This window comes from Halichoeres trimaculatus, unplaced genomic scaffold, assembly GCF_033239565.1.
Source record: "Halichoeres trimaculatus isolate MK-OKI-2021-1 unplaced genomic scaffold, fHalTri1.1 fHalTri1_scaffold_8, whole genome shotgun sequence".
NCBI lineage: Eukaryota > Metazoa > Chordata > Actinopteri > Labriformes > Labridae > Halichoeres > Halichoeres trimaculatus.
Window position 1 is genome coordinate 11,196,723 of NW_027437186.1, and position 20,482 is coordinate 11,217,204.

The following is a 20,482-nucleotide window of genomic DNA, read 5'->3' on the forward strand; positions in this document are numbered from 1 at the left end:
TGCTGTTCAAAGACAGTTTGTCTCTTTATAACAATTTGTGTCTTAGTCATACTGACTGGGTATGGCATGGGAAGTACTAATTCATATGAATATCATTCATGTATTTTAAGTTTAAAAGGTTACTGTTTTTTTTTTCAGCATATACACTTTCACATACCTCTGATGCCTTTTGGAGTTCCTGCAGAGCAATAGGGTCTAGAAATCCACCTTCAGCACTGGAGGCCTTCTCAGTTCCCCTCTCACCCCTCCTCTTGCTGCTCTTCTCTGCTGGTGGGACTGACTCAACTCTGACGAGTCCACACAGAGGCTGGATCAAACCTCGGGCCACAGCATCACACAGCAGCGTAAAGAGAGCACGACTCCTGGGTAGTACAATGCAAAATACAAAAAGCGCTCAAAGGTAGCATCATCTGGAAAAACACTGGTCCAGAGGTTGAGCTGGAGGCCAAACGTCTTTGTTTTATGACTAGAGTTAGTAATAAGAATGCTTCTTGGCCAAACCTTTGCACCTGCAGGTCTATAAATCTAAAAATGGACATACATCACAGAAAAGGAGAAAGTACATTCATAAACATGCTTGTGTGTTTTTATGGGATAGATTTATATCCTACTGTAGGTCCTTTGTAGATTTTATTATAGTTTAAGCTTTTGCTACTGCTACCAAAAGTTACCTTAGAGTTGTGTTCCATTCTGTCATCATCAGCACACAAAATCCTGTTTGTTATTCTGTTGTTATTCTGAGCCTGTTTCACCATAGGAGGACATGTTCTTAGTGCTATTACTTGCATTTCTATCTACACATCCAGTTCTTCTGGATTCGTATATGTAGACCTTATTTATCTGAATAACAAAAAATTCCAGGTTTTCAGAGGAAAAACTTGATACTAGTGATTCCTCTTCTTAGGAAAAATGAGTTTTAGTGCCAGCATTTTGTCTAACTGTGGAGGACATTCACTAAATTTAACAAGATGTACTTGTTTTCATGAGTACCTTGCAGCAATTAATTCAGTGGTAAACTTAGTGAGAATTGATATGATTAAAAAGAAATTATTCTGCTTCATGCTTTAATAATTTTGACAGTGTATGGTGTGAGTCCTGAGGTGTCTTGGTTCAGATTGTTCAGACTTGTTCAGACAGACAATAATACTCCAAATAAACAGCCTTTGATTTGTTATGGTTGGAGAAGTTTTGCTCTTGCTGAGCACTGGCTACATCTCCAGTGAAAACCCCCCATTAAGTCTTTCTTTTCCTTCAAACAACACTCATATTTATTTAGCAGCCCGGCCTACCCGGTGCACTCCAACCCTCGGAGCATCTCCACCAGAGTCTGGAAGGCTGGGAGCAGGCGTCTGTACTCTCCTGCTGCCAAAAGGTGCCTGCTGTGGTTCCAGAGGTAAACGGCTGCATTTGTTATCACCCATGTCTCCTCGATCTCTGCTCCGAGCTCTGCTGCCCGCAAGAAGCTGGAGGTGGCGTAGGCAGACAGAGCCTGGATCCAGTCTCTGAGTGAGAAATAAAGGGAGAGATTGTGTTTGGTGTCCACAATGTTGTTGCCAATGAGCAATTCAACTAGAGGTTAAAAAGTCAGCAAAATCATTAAATTATACTACAAACAGGCATTTGCATGAATAAATTCAGTTGCTTGTTAAGAATAGTCTGATTTTCTGAATTATAGACTACGGAGAGGTTGAACCTCAACTAAATAGGTCAAACCTAATGAGGCATTCAGAGGCCTCATTAGTTCTAACTTGTAACAATGAAAGAGCAATTAGAGAGTAATCAATTATAAAGAATGTGGAGAAATGTGTGCTGTTCAGTATTAAAGATATTTCACTGTTGTCAGGACAGATGTTGGTTATTATTCCTATTGTCATGAACACGCGACTGATGTGTTTTTTTATTGTTCATGTCCTCTCTAACTGATTATGATTGATTATGATTGTGATAATTTTGATCATTGTGGTTTAATTTTAACAACACAGGAAGGTCATCCTCCTCAAAAACAGAATTTTCCTGATCAGTCTGTGACTTCTCTGTTTGATATCATCAAGAGTAAACGCCACAACTATAATGTTAATGAGTAACACTGAATGGTGTAACATGTAACTTGGCCTATCCACTACATGTCGGTCTTTTTGACCAAGCTGCAGCTGGGGGGGTATCTGAGCCTGAATCTTTGTAGCATGCTTCTAAAACATCTTGGTCTTTAATAAAAATAATCTTGCTGATGATGTTTAAAGCTTTGTTTGGACTGTGTAATTGGACTGGAAATGGTCTCTGATCTTTTGAAAATTTTTGTTTTCCTTTCAAATGAGGGGAAAAGAACCCTTTAGTGAAGGAGTTTTGCGTTGTGATTCGTTTAATATGACCACTAGGGTAATTCAAATACAAAATCCTTTTAGGCTTACATTTTATTATTTTTCTGATGAAACTGCAGCTGTGGACCCTTGGCTGCATTTGATGCCCATACTGTTGCCTCTTCCCTTCACAGATTCATTTTAAGAGCAGAAAATCAAGAAGTGAGAGGATAATGATTATTCATATATACATAAATAATAAATGACTTAATTATGGTATAAACTGCCTAGCCTGCAGGTGGACACCGTGGAGGAAGAGGCTGAATGTTGAAAAGCAGGGCTTGTAGGGGGGGAAGTGGTGGAAATGACAGAGCACAGAAAGTGACCCGAAATCTCTCAGCTTTAATGAACCACAGAATTGAGCAGGTACATTTTTCATGCCATGGTGAGAATGAGGCATGTTGAATGTTGAATCAGGTATGGTGGTATGGAGTTGACTATCTGAACTAGTTTGCAGTAGTGCCTCAATTTTACTTGGTTTACAAAAAGTAATAGTAATCAAACTGAATCTTACCCAATAAATGAAACTGTAAAAGAAAAACCAACCTGAACATGATATGGAAAAGAAAGTTTAGTGAAAATGATAAGTAAATGTACATTAGTGCATTTAGTAATAATCATTTAAGTGAAAAAAGACACAAACAATTACAACACCCTCTGCAATATTGTAACAACTGTCCTGTTTAACTTAATTTACACTGGTGTGCCAATGTTTTACATATGTCTAAACTTTAGATTTAATTTACCATTATAATTATTTCTTCAAATTTAGTCTTTTTTTATTTTCAATTTGTTCTACTTTATCAACTCATTTTTATTTTATCCCATTAAATTTTCATTGTATCCTATTTTTATCTTATCTAATCAAATCCTAAAGATTTTGAGGAGGAACTGTTTTAATGAGACTGCAGCGACACCTTTTGGCCCAGGGTCTCATGCACACTGTTATTGAAGACATGACTCTAAACAAGGCGTGTTTGTTTTGGAAATGAACTGAGACCAAATCTTACAACTTTATTTTGTTCAAGACAAGTTTTTACTGGGTTCAATGCGACAAGGTAAGGTTTTTAACTGAAGTTAAGCAGCACTACAGTTTGAAACGTGACAACATGTACACACTGTAAGTGTGTACCGTAGTTTAGTATCTGGCTTTATTTTGCGCAGCTGGCAGCCCGGTGCTCTAAGACATGTCAGTAATATGTAACGTTAGCAAATCCTGGTTAGCTATGTCCTGCCAGTCATCTACCAAGCAGAGCTAACGTAACCTCACTCTTCATTTTATTGACAGACTCTCAAGTTTGAACAGACCACTGCAGAATAACTTCTAACTGTAGGTTGGAATAAACATTATCACTACCAGCTTAGTCCTTTTAGCCTTTAGTTCAGGCTGTATCGTTTTCTTGTTTAGCCTTTTTCTGCTCTCCTGTTCTTTTTCTGTTTGACACCATCACTACAACATTAATCACAGAAATATTTTTTCAGCCGAGAGAACCACTTAATTTAATCAGCCAGTGCGGTGTTGTCATAGAGACTTCAACGTGCCATAAATTAATCCTGTTCAGCCAATCGGGAAGCTAAGAAGTAGCATTTAGGAATAACCTGATTATGATAATTCATATACATAAGGGGCAACATCCTGTTAGTAAAAATGAAAACTATGGGGAAGAGCTAAAAGTCGCTGTTCGTCGAGAATCTGCTTGAGGCTGGCTGCAGAAAGACCAGAAGTCAAATACACACCCAGCCATAAAAACAGACTTTTACAGCATTAAAAACATATTTACAGCCTGGTTCAAAAAACGGCTTGGGTCTAAAACATTGATTTCACTATCGGCACCCACTGTACAGTGAGTGAATTTTTTTCTATCTCTGTGGTACAGAAGTTTCCAATCAGAGATCAGCTCAGGTCATGTGACCGCCAGGTGCCCTGTAGCTGCTCGAAGAAAACTAACAGCTGGTGTCATGGTGAATGTGGCTGCATCCACGGATTGGCTTAATTTCATGGTTTCAGGAACAGACGGGTGACGTTGTGGATGCTTCGTCAATGTTTCATACAGTCTATGGTCATATATTTAGAAGGGAGACTTTTTTCAAAATCTCTTAGTCTTCACAGCCCCCTTAAATCTGACTTGTGTAGTTATGCAAAACAAACAAAAAAATATTTGTAATTTGGACTATAATTAAACATATACATTATACGTATTTCTTTAAAAAAAAAAAAAAAAAAAGCCTAAAAACAAAAATACGTACAACATGAGATGAATTTCTAGTTATGTGACGCAGGTATACTTATTCTGTTGTTCATTCACCTGTAAACAACCCAGTGCGAATCCTCCTCAGACACCTCTCCACTGACACAGGGGACAGGAGGGCTGTTCAGCTGCACCCCCTCAGTTTGCAGCTTATGGACGGTGGTCTGATCGAAGAAATGACATGACAATATTCAAGTTGACAACATGTTTGGATGACTTGATAACAAAAGAGGAAGTGAAAACCTCCCGCTACGGGAACGACAGCTTCCCCAGAGCCGTCACAGCTCAGCAGCAGCAGATCAAAGAAGAAATAACGACTGCTGAGTGTTTCCAGCGGCGAATAACTCAGGTGACACAAGAGAAGCCTGTCTTCATCATCAGACTGAGACGTCATTAATCTCTTACATTAATTAATTATAGCGTTTTCCTTGAAGAAAATATAACCATGTGTCATGGAACAAAGGGAGAGACATGAGAGGAGCAGGCTGTGAAGCTACAGTGTGAGTCAGTTTTAGAAAGGTCATGAGACTGCAAAGGATAGTTGTTGCCATTTTCTTCAAAGTGCTGTCAAGTGAACATCTCTATGGACCTAATAATGACCTGGAACTGCAGGCTTCATAAGAAGAGGGATTACACAAGAAGACAAGAACAACAGTCTGAGAATCCATCTAATCAACATCTACCTCATGGGCTTCTTCAAAGTCCCATAATGCACGCCTTCTGCTGTGAGCAGTCTTTGTTTCTGATCTCATATTTCAAAAGAAGAGCTAAAGCCAAAATACACAAATTGTACTTTTTTATGATCCAAGAGACTTCAGATATATTTGTGTCAGCATCAACACCTTGGCAAAAAATATCTGCACCCAAACAAGCTTGAAATAAGAAAATAGAAGATGTGAAAGTTATATTTCCACTGCTCTTGATAAGTTATGTACTTTTACATCAATTATTTCTGTTTCCATCAAGCTGGATCAAGGAGTTTTCCCTTTTGTTCTTGTTCTTTTCATGTTTGCTAAGAAACCAAAAAATTGGGAGCAAGAAACTCTGGATTTTAAGCCACACGGATCATCAAGCTGTGCCTTAAAGTTATCAGTGACATCTATTGTTTAATACTGCTGATCTGTTTAATGCAAAATGTTAATCAGAGAAGCAGCTGTGAATGGCAAAATATTGCCAAACTTACCTTTGGCTTCTCTTATCTTGCTCTTGCAGAACTCGATGGTCCCATTATCAATTTCACTCAAAGCGTCGCCGAATTAGTTAATAAAAGGCTCAAGATCACAGGCACCTCACTTATTCTGCCCCTTTGGCATAATTCTGTACCGTCAGCAGGAGACAAACCATTAGTCAATGCCAGATGGCAGAGTTCTAACCTTAAGTGTGTGGGAGATGTAATAAACGATAGTAAAATAGTTTTATATAATACTCCAAAGGAACAGCATGACCTTGATGATGCATCTCATTTCATCTAAAAAGTAATATTCTCCACATTTTAATCTAAGCAAAAATGGAAGCTAATCTTCCTGGAGAAGGACAGATGGAGGATAAGTCATAATATATTGTTTTAGGAAAGGACTGGTCTCTGCTGTAAACCTGTGAGTCTCTACAGCTCAAAGTAACCCAGCACTTCCACAGGGAGAGGACTTAAGGGGCCTTCAAAAATGTATCAAATGTATCGTGTTTGTCTCTCATAATAGGATCATCAAACCATTTTGGCCAACACACACCTTAAAGTAGTAACATTTAGTAAATTCTATGGTCTAAAATGAACATTAGTTCAGAGGTGTATATGAGGCAACCAGTTCTGTTTTAGGAGGGAAAACGTCTTTTTTCAGAGGTAACAAATGCCTACAAACAGATGCAGTGATGTGATGCTCTTGAATGTCTAATGTTGTTTAAGAGAGAGATAGATGACTTGACTCAGAGTCAGCAGGACTCTGAAGTCTTTTGATCAGGGGTTGCTGGTTGTGCCTCACAACAAGCTCAAAACTAAAGGACTAGAAGACATAAATGGAATAGGGATGAAAACCACTGCTGTCGTGCATATGAACCTTTTATAGAAGCTTTATGTCCTGATTATGCATCCACAGTGTTTTGTAAAAAAAAAAAAAGATTTTTTCAGACCCTGTTTTTAAGGGTGAGAACATCATTCATTAGATATGTCAGAGTGAGAGGGTTTGCACATGAACACCCTGAGCAGCTGGGGCTTTGGTGCTTTGAAATGTAACTCCATGACACTGATAACAGCTATTGTTAAATTTATTTGCCCTGAGCCATGCAGGATTGCTGCACAAGGGTACTGTTGATGGAAAAAGTTGGCTTTTAAAAAGCAGCTCTATTTGTTTGATGAATAGCTACATACATTAAATCTCCCTTTAGAAAGCTGTGTCCTGCAGCTGTGCAAAACAGATACAAACAAAACAAATCAAACTACTGCAATCTTCAACTGTTAAAGATTTGTTTGTTGTACTATTGACAGATGCACCACCTGCTCTACATTGTATTTCTGACAAAAAAGCTGCTCAACAGTTGAGCGTCAATATCATTACTGGTTTCCACAAATCAATCCAGAATTTACATTTATATTAATCACCAGTGATTCACCTCAGAACTGCACCATCACCTTCTTGTTGCCCTGATGTGGCAGCCTGTTACAGAAGCTCTCTGTTCTCTCCATTTTTTCAACTCTTTTTAGTCATTCCTGCTTTTGGAGTGGATCATTACTTTGTGTGGTTCATATGTTGGTTATAGACACTAAACTGGTTTTGTCTCCAGTGATATTTTTTTTTACAATTTTTGCTCCCATGTTTGTCTGGAGATCCTACATGCAAACATGGTTGCATTGTTTGCATGTGAAATCAGCTTTTAGCAGCCTGTAGCATGTCAATGCTAACTGGTGCAAGGCCTGATGTTTTCCCACAAGGTGAGTAGAAGGAGGTGAGGATGACGTGCTGGTTCTCAGGTGTGAGCTAAGAAGTGATGACATTGACCTGTCCTTCCATCCATCGTTATTAGAATAGAATAGAATAGAATAGAATAGAATAGAAAATACTTTATTTATCCCCGAGGGGAAATTCAGGAGTCACCGCAGCATTTAAGAAAACAAAAGTAAGAAAGAGTATAGAAAGTGCAAAAATGTCCATAAGAAATTAGATGACGACATCCCGTCCACCACTCGTCCACCACTCTCCAGCCCAGCCAGTCTCCACCTCCACAGGGTCCAGGACTGAGCCTCCCCAGCAGTCTGTTCAGTCTCTGTCTCCTGGATCCTGTCTGCTCACAGCAGGCGAAGTTCCTCCGATGTGTCGCGGCGTCCGATGTCTGCTCCGTCAGCCACGTCCGTGAACAGCATGATGCCGCTGGATTAGCACAGCTAGCTCGTCCATCCCCCGGAGCGAGATCCCATGTTCCCAACAACGATGGAAGGAAGGACAGGTCCACGTCGTCACCTCTCAGCTCACATCCGAGAACCAGCACGTCGTCCTCACCGCCTCCTCCTCAGCTCGAGGGAAATCATCAAGCCCTACACTAGTTAGCATTGACATGCTACAGGCTGCTAACAGCTAATTTCGCATGTAAACAATGCAGCCATGGTTACATGTGGGATCTCCAGACAAACACAGGAGAAAAGTAGTCAAAAATATCGCCGAAGCCACAAAAAGTTTGGTGTCCGTGACCGACAATGAACCATACAAAGTGATGATCCACTCCAAATACAAAGATTACGAAAAAGAGACGAAAAAATTACAAGAAACGGACAAAGACGAGAGAGCTGCTGCAACAGGCAGCTACTTGGGTAGCGCCTAGCAACCGTTTTTGGAATTAGGAACGTAAGATCTATCTCCAATAAGATGGACAAGCTAGCTGTGCTAACCCAGCAACTGAGGGTATACCAGAAGACAGAGTAGCATCATGCTATTCACAGACATGGCTAACAGAGCTAACATCAGACACCAATGCCATATTGGAGGAGCTTCACCTGCTGTGAGCAGACAGGATCCAGGAGACAGAGACTGAACAGACTGCTGAAGAAGCTCAGTCCTGGACCCTGTGGAGGTGGAGACTGGCTGAACTGGACAATGATGGATAAGCTGTCATCATCTATTTTCTTATGGACCTTTTTGAACTTTCTATACACTTTCTTACTTTTGTTTTCTTGATTGCTGCTGCCTCTTGACTTTCCCCTCCTGTATAAATAAGGCATTTTCTATTCTATTCTATTCTATTCTATTCTATTCTATTCTATTCTATTTTCTCTGAGTCGCTATCAGAGTACCCGACACCCTGTCTATACTGTAGAAGTACTCTCAAACTCTTAACCATATATGTATTTCAAATCCACTGAACGTGTTGTGAAGGAAGTTTATAAACCCACACCTCTGCATTGATGAAGTGGATCTCAGCCAAAAGGCGCAGCAGGTCCTTCACATCTGTCTGGTCTGACCTGCCACCACTGTGGACACATTCTGCACAGCTCTCCTCCTCAGCGCAGCCACATTCTAGATAGAAATAACAAACTCAACAATGTAAAATCTTCACATGACAGATATTCCTTTTTAATTAATTACCCGAAAGTCTTAGCAACACTAAAAAGCAAATTTCATCCCTTTAATTATATGATTAAAAAATGTTACATGAGTTATGATTACAACAGTTACAGATCCAGACCTGTGGTCTCCTTCTAATTAGTTCTCATGTTTAAATTCTCAAAGTCACAAAAACAGCTTTGTTACTTTGCCGTCAGCCTGAGGATCATTCATCATCTTACTGTCAGTCTTGGAAATCTTCCATCTGCTGTCATCATAGAGCAAGCAGAAACGGCAAGCAGCTCGGCACACGTCCCAAACTTCCCATTTTCTGGCCGTGTTCACCAGTGTCGCCCACAACTTCACCCTGTTACCGCCAAGAAATAAAAAAAAGTAGTTCCTTTAAAAGACAGAGGTCAAGGCAAGGGCACAGCAGCACTCCTTTCATGATCTGAGCTTGTTTGTTTGCAGAGCCGTGAATAATTTCCTTAGAGGAATCTTCTGGTGGTGATGGCCCTGTGCTCTCCAGCCATCTCTGACATGAAAACTTTTTACTAGAGTAATAATGGTAGAGGGGGAAGTCAAACATGAGCTTTGAAGAAAGAGATGTAATTGAAGGTTGCACACCTTCACAGTCCAAAAACACATTTTTAATGCCAGTTGAAACAAAAAAGAGACATTAATCCAGCAAGGCATAGATGGCTGATTACAAGACAATTTGCTGACTGTCAGTTTTGGAAGCCTGAAACTTAAATAATACAAAACGCATGAGGCCTTGTAACATACATGTGAAAGAAAAACAAACAAAAAACAAAAGAAAACAAAACAAAACAAACAACAACAATATATATATATATATATATATATATATATATATATATATATATATATATATATATATATATATATATATATATATATATATATATATATATATATATATATATATATATATATATATATATTTTTTTTATTATTATTATTATTTATTTTTTTTTTTTTACATGTGGTCACAGTTAATTAATCTACACACCACTCTGTGTTGTCTGCATCATCTGGCTGTCTGGAAAGATGTCCATCCACCTTCTGAACTGATGCAGAGTGATGCTGAGCCTTAGCAGAGAGTTTAGCAGTTGGTCCAGATCCAGATCCAGGACTGCCTACAGGAACTAGACAATAGTAGGAATACTGAATACAAACTTGATTAATGCTGTTGGAAAAGCCTCTACCATTCACTCTAAATAATGAATCAATACACTTTTCCAGTTAACTTGCATAACAAAGACTACCAGTACTTTGTTGCATAACTCCAAAAGCCTAAATGGCTATGTGTATAATTCAAAGAACATTAAAATAAATGTGCACTCATATGCAAAGTGAAATTGTTACATAATGACTCCTATTACAGTACGACATCTCTGTGCAAGCAAAGGAAACACAACTAAGGAACTGGAAGAGTGAATGGCCCATTTCCAACAGTGCCAACTCTTTGAGAAGAGGATGATACTGACTCCGGTTTAATCCGATTAGACATGTAAGAGTAAAAACAGAAAGCAAACGAAAACAAACTGGGTTTAACACCACTAAGCAGTCAAGTTGCAGCTTATGTCCATCACCATTTTCTACCGAACAACAGAGTAAAGGCTGCCAGGACAGGGGAGATAGTAAAAAATGGCTTATAGATAAAAGACTACATTATCAAAAGAAACAATGGCTGAACTAGGACATGGGGATGTAGGAAAACATAGGAGAGATGCAAAATCTGAGAATGTTTCTCTTTCTACCTCTCAGTGTGTCTTTTAACAGCATAAGATTGTCAGGGTGCTCTCGCCCCAACAGAACAAACATGCAGATGAAGTGTCGAAAGAGGATGTCATCTAACAGAAAATTGCATTTTCCCTTCTGATGAAGGGAAAATAGTAAAAAACTGAGATACTGCTTTAACAAAAGTAAGTGTGGATGCTGAGAAACAATGACTTTAACTGTGGCTTCATCAAGGAGTTTGAGGCCATGTCCACAATTAGTCTGGTATCTGGGAAACCACATATATTTTTATATGTTAAGGTCTGTCATCCCCATGAAACTGTAGTTTTATGTTACTAAAAACAATGTTTTCTGAAAAAAAACGCTGGCCAAAGTAAAGACTTTGGAAGATTCCGGTTTCCTGGTTTCATGTAGACGCCGGTAAACTGAGTTTTTTTTTATTTTCTTAAACATCACAGTTACATGCAGGGGTTCATTCTAATTGGCTGGTACAGGTTTTACCATCTGAAAAACACTGCCAAATATAGGTTTGGTATGCTCGAGCTGCACTAACCGGCAGATTTTCCCAGGCAGATTTAACATATAGGTATGGGCTGATATTTACTCATTAGCTCCCAGCCATTTTCACAGAATCTTCAACGATCTTTCAAAACTCAAATAATATTGTTTTCTGTGACTAGCCACTGTAAATACCAAAACCACATAAGAAGAGCGGACCTTCTTCTTTTATGGCCCTCTTCCTGTTTTTAATCCAAAAAACAGACAAAGCCTACTTTTTTGATGATGTTTATCCCGGGTGCACCATAGTTGATTGTTTTTTTTTGTTGTTGTTGTTTTTCCATCCAATATTGATATGGGTTAATATTGGTTATTGGCCATAACAACAATAATAATATCCAATATCGCTATTGGCCAAAATGTTCATATCAGTGCATCCTTAACCCGGCAACATATGTACAAGGCCCAAGTCAACAACAACGATTTCAAAGCCGGAAAAACAACTTTAACAAATTATCCCTTAAGCCACAACTCACCTGCCCAGGCAAAACAAAACAAAAACATGAAACAAGCACACAGAAATAACTGTACACAGTCATATTATCCAATACAACAGGGATTGTGGAGCATAAGTTTTGTAATGAATCTTTGATCGAGGTCTCTGACTTTGACTGGAGTGATTTAAAAAAGCCAAACACTCCAGTTCCTGTGTGCACACCCTGAAGGTTCAAACACACAAACACATGGTCTCAAGCACACACCTCTTATTGATCAAGTTCTAAACAACAATATAAAACTGTGGCAGGCAATTATCCGTTTCTGCCAGTCTAAAGGAATACCTGCTGTGCTGGCTTTAGAACCTCAGAACACAGGGCTTAAAGTAACATCCTCTGGGGGATGCTTGAGGTTTATGGAGCAAAACAAGAGGAGTCTCCCGGGACCAAAGCTTTTGACCTGTGCCTGCAGAAGGAGCTGTTTCCTAGCTGTCAGGCTGAGTTTTTCCCTGCTTCATTAGGACGCCTGAATGTTCATTTGATGCTGAGGAATAAGGAGCCTGGAATGAGTCTTAGATCAAAGTAGCTCCCTGAGCTCAGGCTCTATTACTCCATGATCCACTGCACTCAGTCGATGAGGCTTCGACTGTGAGCTACATGCTGATTCTCTGAGACATCGTACACCACTTAGTAACAAAGTTTAACTTTGTCAGTGAAAGAGCCTCTTTCCATACGTTAAGACAGAGGGATGAATTAAGATACAAACAAGGAACATCAATTTTCCTTTGTGACATCCACTCAGTCTGGGACTAATCAGTATCTGCTTTACTGAGACAGCAGCTCGTTATACAGTCAGCGCAGAGGACTGCCTTCCAGGTGAATCCTGCCAGTGAAGGACAGCTCACATCAGAGGGATTAGTTTGACATCACCAAGCATCCAACATACAATAATATTGTAGTCTTTACTTTAAAATTAATCATCAAAAAACTCAAAAGATTCCAAAATATTCACAAAACCTCAGGTATATTCTTACTTTTCTGAGAACTCATGACAACTCCTTCAGTTTGGGTTTATGCACATTATTCATGCATCATGACTCATTTCATTAACTTCAAAGAACATAAATAAAGACACAAACATGGAGTAGTTCAAAGCAGCCACGGTGAGAAAACAGACGGAGAAACAGAAGAAACAGAGGAGCAGGAACAGTGGCAGTTTCAGAGCAAGAAGAAGAAGAAGATATAAGTGAGGAAAAGATGAATGGTAAATATCTTATCAAAACAATAACATTATAATTCTGAAGTCATTCTGCAGTCAACTGTTCATCTATAATGCACAGCAAGCCACCAGTTCCAGTCACCACATTCTTTGATGCTTGTGTTTCCTTATTCCTCTGTTAAATGTAGATGCATGAAGGAAAAATGCGTACTTTGCTGCCAGCAGAATATACCCAAGATAAAAGGTATGTAGGGTAGATTATTTCAGGCCAGTGAACTTTTGCAGAGGTTAAATGACTTGTGTGATTCCTCATCAAGAAAAATAAGGGACCGTGTTTCAGGCTCTCCCTACCAGAGGTAATTTCTGAGCACACCACATAAGGACCAAGAAATCCCATTCTGTGTTTAGCATGCATGTTAGTATCCTGGTTATGTGATGTGAATATAAACAGCTTGTTCAAGAAACCTTGATATGGTATCTGGAGTGTTCAGATGGAAAGACGCATACTGGGACACTCTAAAGACAGAACCTAGCAGCTGGTGTGATGGGGGATCAAAACACAACAGAAATAACATGAACATGATAACAGAGGACATCAATACTGTCATGATCACGCAGATATGAATAACTGGTTTGGTAAACATGAAACCCAGAAGAAAATCAAAACAAGTACAAAGTTCAAAACCAGGCCACCAATGAAGATGTCAGAACACTTACTGTGTCTTAGAGACAAAAAACAGAAAGTTTGGTTTTTACTTTTGGAAGCGTTGTCTGCATCCAGCACCATCTGGAAATCATTGGGAGCCAAAAGAAGACCCACAGCGACCAGGATTGGACGAATACCGGTCTTTTCTTGGGGCTGCATGTCCTTGGCCTGAGAAAGAAAACGAATGGCTGCATGTTGGACTTGAAACCATGCTGAGCGAACAAATCTTCGAGTCTTAAAGAAGATTGCTGAACTCCGAATTTGGATCTTATTGTCGACAAATCGCACCAACTGGTCTGGAATCTACCCGTTTAACAGTGGACTGTGTATAAAAGCAGATGTAATGTCCAGGTGTGAAAAGTAAAAAAGCCGATGCAAAGGTGATTTATGACTGACTTATTAGCAAATAAGGTGAGACTTGGACAAACAGACCTGTGTTGAACTCTGAAGCTTGTGAGATTATGAGCCTTTAACTTGTGTAATTTATTATGTTGAGAAATACTTTTCTAGTTAATGGTCCTGATTTATAATTTTCTTAGCATGACGTTCATTAGCTGACGGATGGAGGTAGCAGAGTGTACTATGTCATAGTTGACACTGCATCCCCCTATGTTTCTATCCATTTTAAATTGCTGTCATCTCTGACTCTAAAAGGCCAAGAAGACAGAAGACAATATTTCTAAGTATAGGGCTCAGAGAAGTAGTCCCATGGGTGAAATATCAGCAGATATTTCTTAGTCTTTTAAACATTTTGAGTAGGGATGGGTACCACATTGAACACTTTTATAGGTACAGACCAAATTCCATACCAAGTACCGATTCACGCAAAATCAAGCGGTAACATGCTTTGGTAGCGGACCCTTGTGACTGTGACATGAACACAGCATTGCAAGTTTATATACTGAAAAATAAATATGTCAAATTAAAAAACTTTGAAAATCTAATCATCAAAAAAATCGGTACCGTTGAGGTACCGGACATCAGTACCTTGTCGTTTCAAATGTGAAAGGTACCCATCCCTAATTCTGAGAAAGTGACTGATTTGACCTTTTTTTACACTGTTGCATTTCAAGCAAAAGCTAAAAACTCTGTAGTGAGAATGTTCATCTCTCGACAGAACCTCTAGGTAACTGCTGCTAATAAGCCCCATTTATCTAACACTAATAACTTGCCTTTTTCAGCTAAAAGAACACATATTGTGTATAATTAGAGTGTCTGACAAAGATGGGCTAAAAACCTGCTGCATGAGCATAGCAGCTTTATCCTCTGCACGGGGAGGGGCTTGGTGCAGGTTCCCTCTGAGCTGCAGGAGGTGGAGAGCTGACGACAGGCGTTCTCGTTGTGCCCCGTTATCCAGCAGAGAGGCTTTCTGGAGGTGAGTCAAAGCAGCCTCGAGGCGACCGTCCTCCTCTTCAATCACTGCCAGCTCTGAGTGAACCTGACAGCGCATCTCCAACAACATGCTGTGGAAATAACACACAAACACATCCAGGAGGGCTTAATATGTTAAAATGAAGGGAAATCTTAATGTTTTTGGTATCATTTTTACTTAAAAAAGAAATCTCTGGATAAGTTGGTAAAATCACAGTAAATGGGTACCGCAGAAAATGTCTGATTCTTATTTTAACCACAATTAAAGAGATAATAATAATGTAATAACAACACTTCAGAAAGATGTTGTGATAACTTAAATTGTCTCAAACTTAATGTTGACCATAGCTTTTTGTTTTGTAAACAAATATGAAAAGCACAGCTGAATTTATATGTTCAGTCAAGTATGACTGCAACAACATAAGAGAAACCAAAAAGCCTTGAGACATGCAAACACAACCATAAAACATGATGAATAAGAAGAAGCTAGGAACCTCTGTATGTCCTCCAGTACTTGGGAAACCCTGAGCAGAGGCTTCTTGATGTGTTTCCTGAGGTTGTGCTGTAAGAGCGGCAGGCAGAGGCTCCACTGGGTCGCACAAACCGCCTGCATGGCCCGAGGGTCCCCCTCCCTGACTGCTGTCTGCAGCCACTGATCCAACTTTCCTATCTCCCTCAGCCGAGCCTGTGGAATAACAAACTACAGATTGAGCATCTGCTCTGTAGCAGGGAGAGCAGGAAAACACTTTTGGCACTTAGCAAGAGTAATTGGATTGAGTGATATTTAATGCGAGTCGCTGGTTTTAAAATGTCACCCCGATGCTGTAATACAAAGCGAGACAACATAAGCTCACTTCTCTTTACGGTGTTTTTGTTGACAGGGAGGAGAAAATATATGATTTACACCACCCCAACATAATCTATAATTACTTCCCTCTAAAATATTTGCAAGAATATTATCAGCTAAATTAAAAACAAAGGCTTCAGTAGACCTACAATAACAGACACCACACCTCAGTCATTCACAGAGAGGATACCAGGGAGCATCTCTGTTTCTCACTGGAGCATGAGATTACAAGTGGACCCTTTTCTTCACAGAGGAACGGACAAAAGAGATGTAGAAGGAGAAGCACTCTGCTTCCTGTCAATTGAAATTTCCTCAGACTGACTCCAACACAAAAGAATGAAATAAAAGTTTTTTTTTATTTTTTTTGTCTATTGGCAGATGTTTTTTTTTACTCTTCACAAATAAATCAGACTCAATTTTGACTTGTAATATATTTGAAAAATATTCTTCTGTACTTGCCAGGTTAATCTAGCTTTTTTTTTTTTTTTTTTACCAGAAACAAGACAAAAGAGTTTTGTTTTGAGTTTTTGTAGTGTCTGATTTGACAGTAAAGTAAAATGGACATAAATTGTATGAGATGTTGTCAATGTATTGTTTTCTCCTATTAAAAGCATGTTTGAAAAACGTAACTACCACATGATATCTTGAATTGTGATCAAATACTGTCTCCCTAGACAATCATGACTTGAACATCAAGACCTCCTTAGCTCCTCATTGACTCAAAGAGGATATCTCTCAGGGGTTGGAGAAAAAAATCCTGATATATCAGGATTTTTTGTTTGACAATATCAAAATTGGGATTCTTTGTCAAAAAATCTTTTAAATTTAGATTTTTCATTTCAGTCTTTGTCTGTTAAACTGGATTGGAAAAAAGTTACCACTTTTCTCCAGCAGAGGGTGAAATGTTTCTCTCTGACTCATGTGATGTGCATTTAATGGGAAAAAATGGCTCCCGATATAGTCTGTAGACATAATGATCATCATTTAACTTTTTCACATGGTCGGGTGTTAAAAAAGCAAACCAAACAATTGCAAAGATTGAAAATACTGAAAAATCGCAATTAAAATCGAATCAGCATCTCAAAAATCGTAATAGAATCAAAACGCGACAATAGCATATCTTCCCAGCTGCTAGTTATTTACATGAGGCCTTTCTTCGATATGTTAAGAACAGAGTGGAAAGACCACCCAGCAACACATGGCTGTCACCAGTGCTGATAGAAACATGAACAGGTCTTATTAAAATGAAATCAGAATTATAGGGAAAACTAAAGGTGGGTTTCTGGATGTGACAGAAGCTGTTGAAGACAGGCAGCCTCTCATGTAAAGCAGAGGATCTGCTGCCTGTCTGTTTTACTGCCTTTAAACACACAATGAGATTACAGAAAAATATGTTATTGGACAGTTAATCAGACACTGCTTATGGGTCCACTGCCCACATAATAACACGCAGCAGAAACACATAGCTGATAATTCAGGCATATGATGGAGCACCTCCACATTGGCTTTGGAACAGTCATCCATCTTTGCTTCTCTCTTCAGGACGTTGATTTCACAGTTGACACATTCCATTATTATGCGCTGGCTATTGCTCTAAAGAGAGAAAGACGTGTGATGTGAGGGGTCAGTGTTCAGCTGTGCATGGAGGAGAGGAAATACATATCTAATATTCTGTGCCAGGAGTTTTATACACACACACACATACACACACACACACAGAGCATGGTTAAATATGCTATCATCTAATATAATTCGCAAGGAACATCATAGCAGAAACCCTTTTTATAGAGGAAGTTTTACATTCCTGAAAGTAATCAGCAACCTCTTGAGCCCCTGGGCATAAGCTGAGCTAATTAATCTCATCTATTGTCAAGTGTCTACTTAAGAGGGGATGTCAACTTCTCTGCATAAATTTGCATGTTTCTGGAGCATGTACAGTTACAACATAGAGCTGAGCAGCTGCCTGAGGTTTTAAGAGAATATCGGACACTCACAGCTTCCTCTGCAGACTTCAGCTCTTTCAAACAGTCGGCAGCCACTTTCTGATGCTTCAATTGCAAGGCCAGCAGAGCCAGCTCCAGGAGGAAGGCAACTCTGCAAATCCCAGATAAAACGTAATTTATACAAGTCCCAACACTGCAGTACAGTAATCTCAGCCATGTGCTGCCCTTAGGATATTCATATGTGGTTTTATGGTAGTGGGAATATCAGGACGCAAAAAGGGTAAGAGTAGGAGATACGTGTAGGACACTTCAGGTCACAGACCTGTCAGCTGGTTGGATCGGTGTTGAGGTTTGAGGAGAGCTGGAGTCTACGGGTGGTTTTGTATGTTCCAGTAGACGGCAAATCTCCTCAAGCTCCTCTCCTGTTGGTTTATCCTTGTTTTTTGCCTCCAACCTGCTGCAAACATCATGAAAGGCTGTCTTAATATACAGACAATTTTGCATCAAACAGTGCATGCATAAGTATTTTCATGTTCATCAAACTGTGCAGAAACCTAAGGCAGAACGACCTATATAATGCCAGGGATGGTGTGGTCAGACTGAGTCATGTGGTTGAAGTTTGTAGCTGAACTGCAGAGCTATAAGGAGTTGTGACAGGTTGCACACGCCTGCAGAAAGCTGTATTCGTGCTCCAAAAGGAATGGTACTGGTGCATTAATGCACATTTTTTATGATAATGATTGTTTTTTCAATGCTGGGGATGTATAATTTAGTGTTCTGCTTTTCTGAGAAATGACTCAAAATACAGGGTTAGATATGCTGCTCCCTCTAGACCCCACAGGATGGACCATGTGACCAATAATCAACCAAATGTGCACTCCCATTCCTCTGAAAATAGATCATATCTGTGATTATATGACATTTTATTTCTCCCCCAGTTACCCATTAATCCCTGATAATGGACACCTTGCAGGCATTAACCCTTATATAACTCCCCTCCTTTAAGAGCTTCTTTAAGATCAGAAGTAATCGACTGAACTTGCCCTATTTAGACTGGGGAAGCATCAAAAGAGAGTCAACATGTAACCAGTTCACAAAGCAGGTTCTACAGTTGTCCAAACAAAGAGGTCTTTGATCCGATTTTATGTTTGCTCTTAACAACTACATCCGCAGTACAGCTCGCTTAGATGTACAAGCCTTTTATCATGAAAGCGCAAAAACAAGTCTCTCTGCAAAACAAATGGTTCTACAATGTCAAAGGGGGGAGAAAATAACTTTACATAAATACAACAAAGACTCTTTTCCTTACTTTTTAAAATCCTGTATTCTGTAAATGACGGTTAAAGTGGAACACTGCTGGCTCTTTTCAATGAGGACATCACTTTCTGTCAGCTTGTGCCGTGCCTGGGAGAAGTGTTAGCACATAGAAGCAGATTTCATTAAAAGCTCCACTTTGTTTCCTTGCAGTTTTTAGTGGGCTTGAATAGGTTTTTATCCAAATACTATAAAACTGTAAAATGAATCAAAATGTCAAAAATGTATAACACATAGGGATATGAAAGAATAGACTTTTAAAATTACTGCTACACATTTCTACCTGTAGAGTGAAGAGTCTTGGATAAAGATGTGGGGAATTTGATTTGATGAATTCCTCTGTGATTTTGGCAAAACTCGCAGCATCTTCTGTGTTCCCAGAGTCTATAAGACATACAATGAGGTGCCTGAATGGAGAGAAAGAGAAGATTCCACTGTTTATTTCACACTTTCACAACACTTGGATGCAGGTAACATTTTTTTTGTCCTTACATTAATATTAATACCTTGATATTAATATACTGTTTATTTATTGTATCAGCTTATAATCTAAGATCAAATTAGAAGAATTATCGCAATTTCATTGCAAAAAAAAAAGAAAAAAAGAAAAAATTTACCCCCTTTTCATGTTGATCACCTAAGTGTGAAAAACAATCCGTTTTGATTGGTCAAACTCCACAATGGTTGTTAACATCTCACAGTGACAGCCAGCCTAAACACATCATCCAAGTCAATCCAAAGAGAGGGGTCTGGCACTTTTAGAAAGCTTATGATTTCCTCTCTTCCCGCTGACAATGTGACAGATGAAAAAAGGAGGATATCTTTTGCTATACTTTTGAGTCATTTGAAAAGTAAACCTCCTAAGATCTGTGGCAATGGCTGACCATTCTATCACCAGCAGAAAAAAGGACAACCATAGACTGTATAATGCATGGATGTAGTATCTGTTACATCACCTTTCTGTTTCTAATACATCGTTTTAAAGTATATTGTTGCTGGGAGCTTTTTGGAAAGGCTAAACTCAAGATGTGGTCTTTGAGCCTCCTCACATTCAATTAGGTAAACTGTGCCTCTGAGATCTTCTAAACAGTGTGTACTGTTAGAGCAAGACTGAAGCCATTCTTTGTACCAGGCTTTTAACATGTTTCATTTTGCTGTAAAAAGTGTCTTTCTGGCTCGGTGTGTTCATGGTTT

At 39.2% G+C, this 20,482-nt stretch overlaps 1 protein-coding gene across 6 annotated transcripts in view; it reads right to left on the reverse strand.

The window, feature by feature from the left end:
* Window positions 1-20,482, reverse strand: part of cfap46 (cilia and flagella associated protein 46) — a 92,590-nt gene that overhangs the window by 66,615 nt on the left and 5,493 nt on the right. For all 6 annotated transcript variants that reach the window (XM_074675730.1, XM_074675727.1, XM_074675728.1 and 3 more), the window contains 14 exons: window positions 19,572-19,695; window positions 19,284-19,378; window positions 18,297-18,431; window positions 18,026-18,125; window positions 17,526-17,624; window positions 15,679-15,869; window positions 15,051-15,276; window positions 13,864-13,981; window positions 10,166-10,301; window positions 9,375-9,499; window positions 8,984-9,105; window positions 4,664-4,770; window positions 1,290-1,502; window positions 158-362 (listed from right to left, as the gene is read on the reverse strand). In XM_074675730.1, coding sequence (XP_074531831.1) covers window positions 158-362; window positions 1,290-1,502; window positions 4,664-4,770; window positions 8,984-9,105; window positions 9,375-9,499; window positions 10,166-10,301; window positions 13,864-13,981; window positions 15,051-15,276; window positions 15,679-15,869; window positions 17,526-17,624; window positions 18,026-18,125; window positions 18,297-18,431; window positions 19,284-19,378; window positions 19,572-19,695 — 1,996 coding nt within the window. The remainder of the gene's footprint in view (window positions 1-157; window positions 363-1,289; window positions 1,503-4,663; window positions 4,771-8,983; window positions 9,106-9,374; window positions 9,500-10,165; window positions 10,302-13,863; window positions 13,982-15,050; window positions 15,277-15,678; window positions 15,870-17,525; window positions 17,625-18,025; window positions 18,126-18,296; window positions 18,432-19,283; window positions 19,379-19,571; window positions 19,696-20,482) is intronic.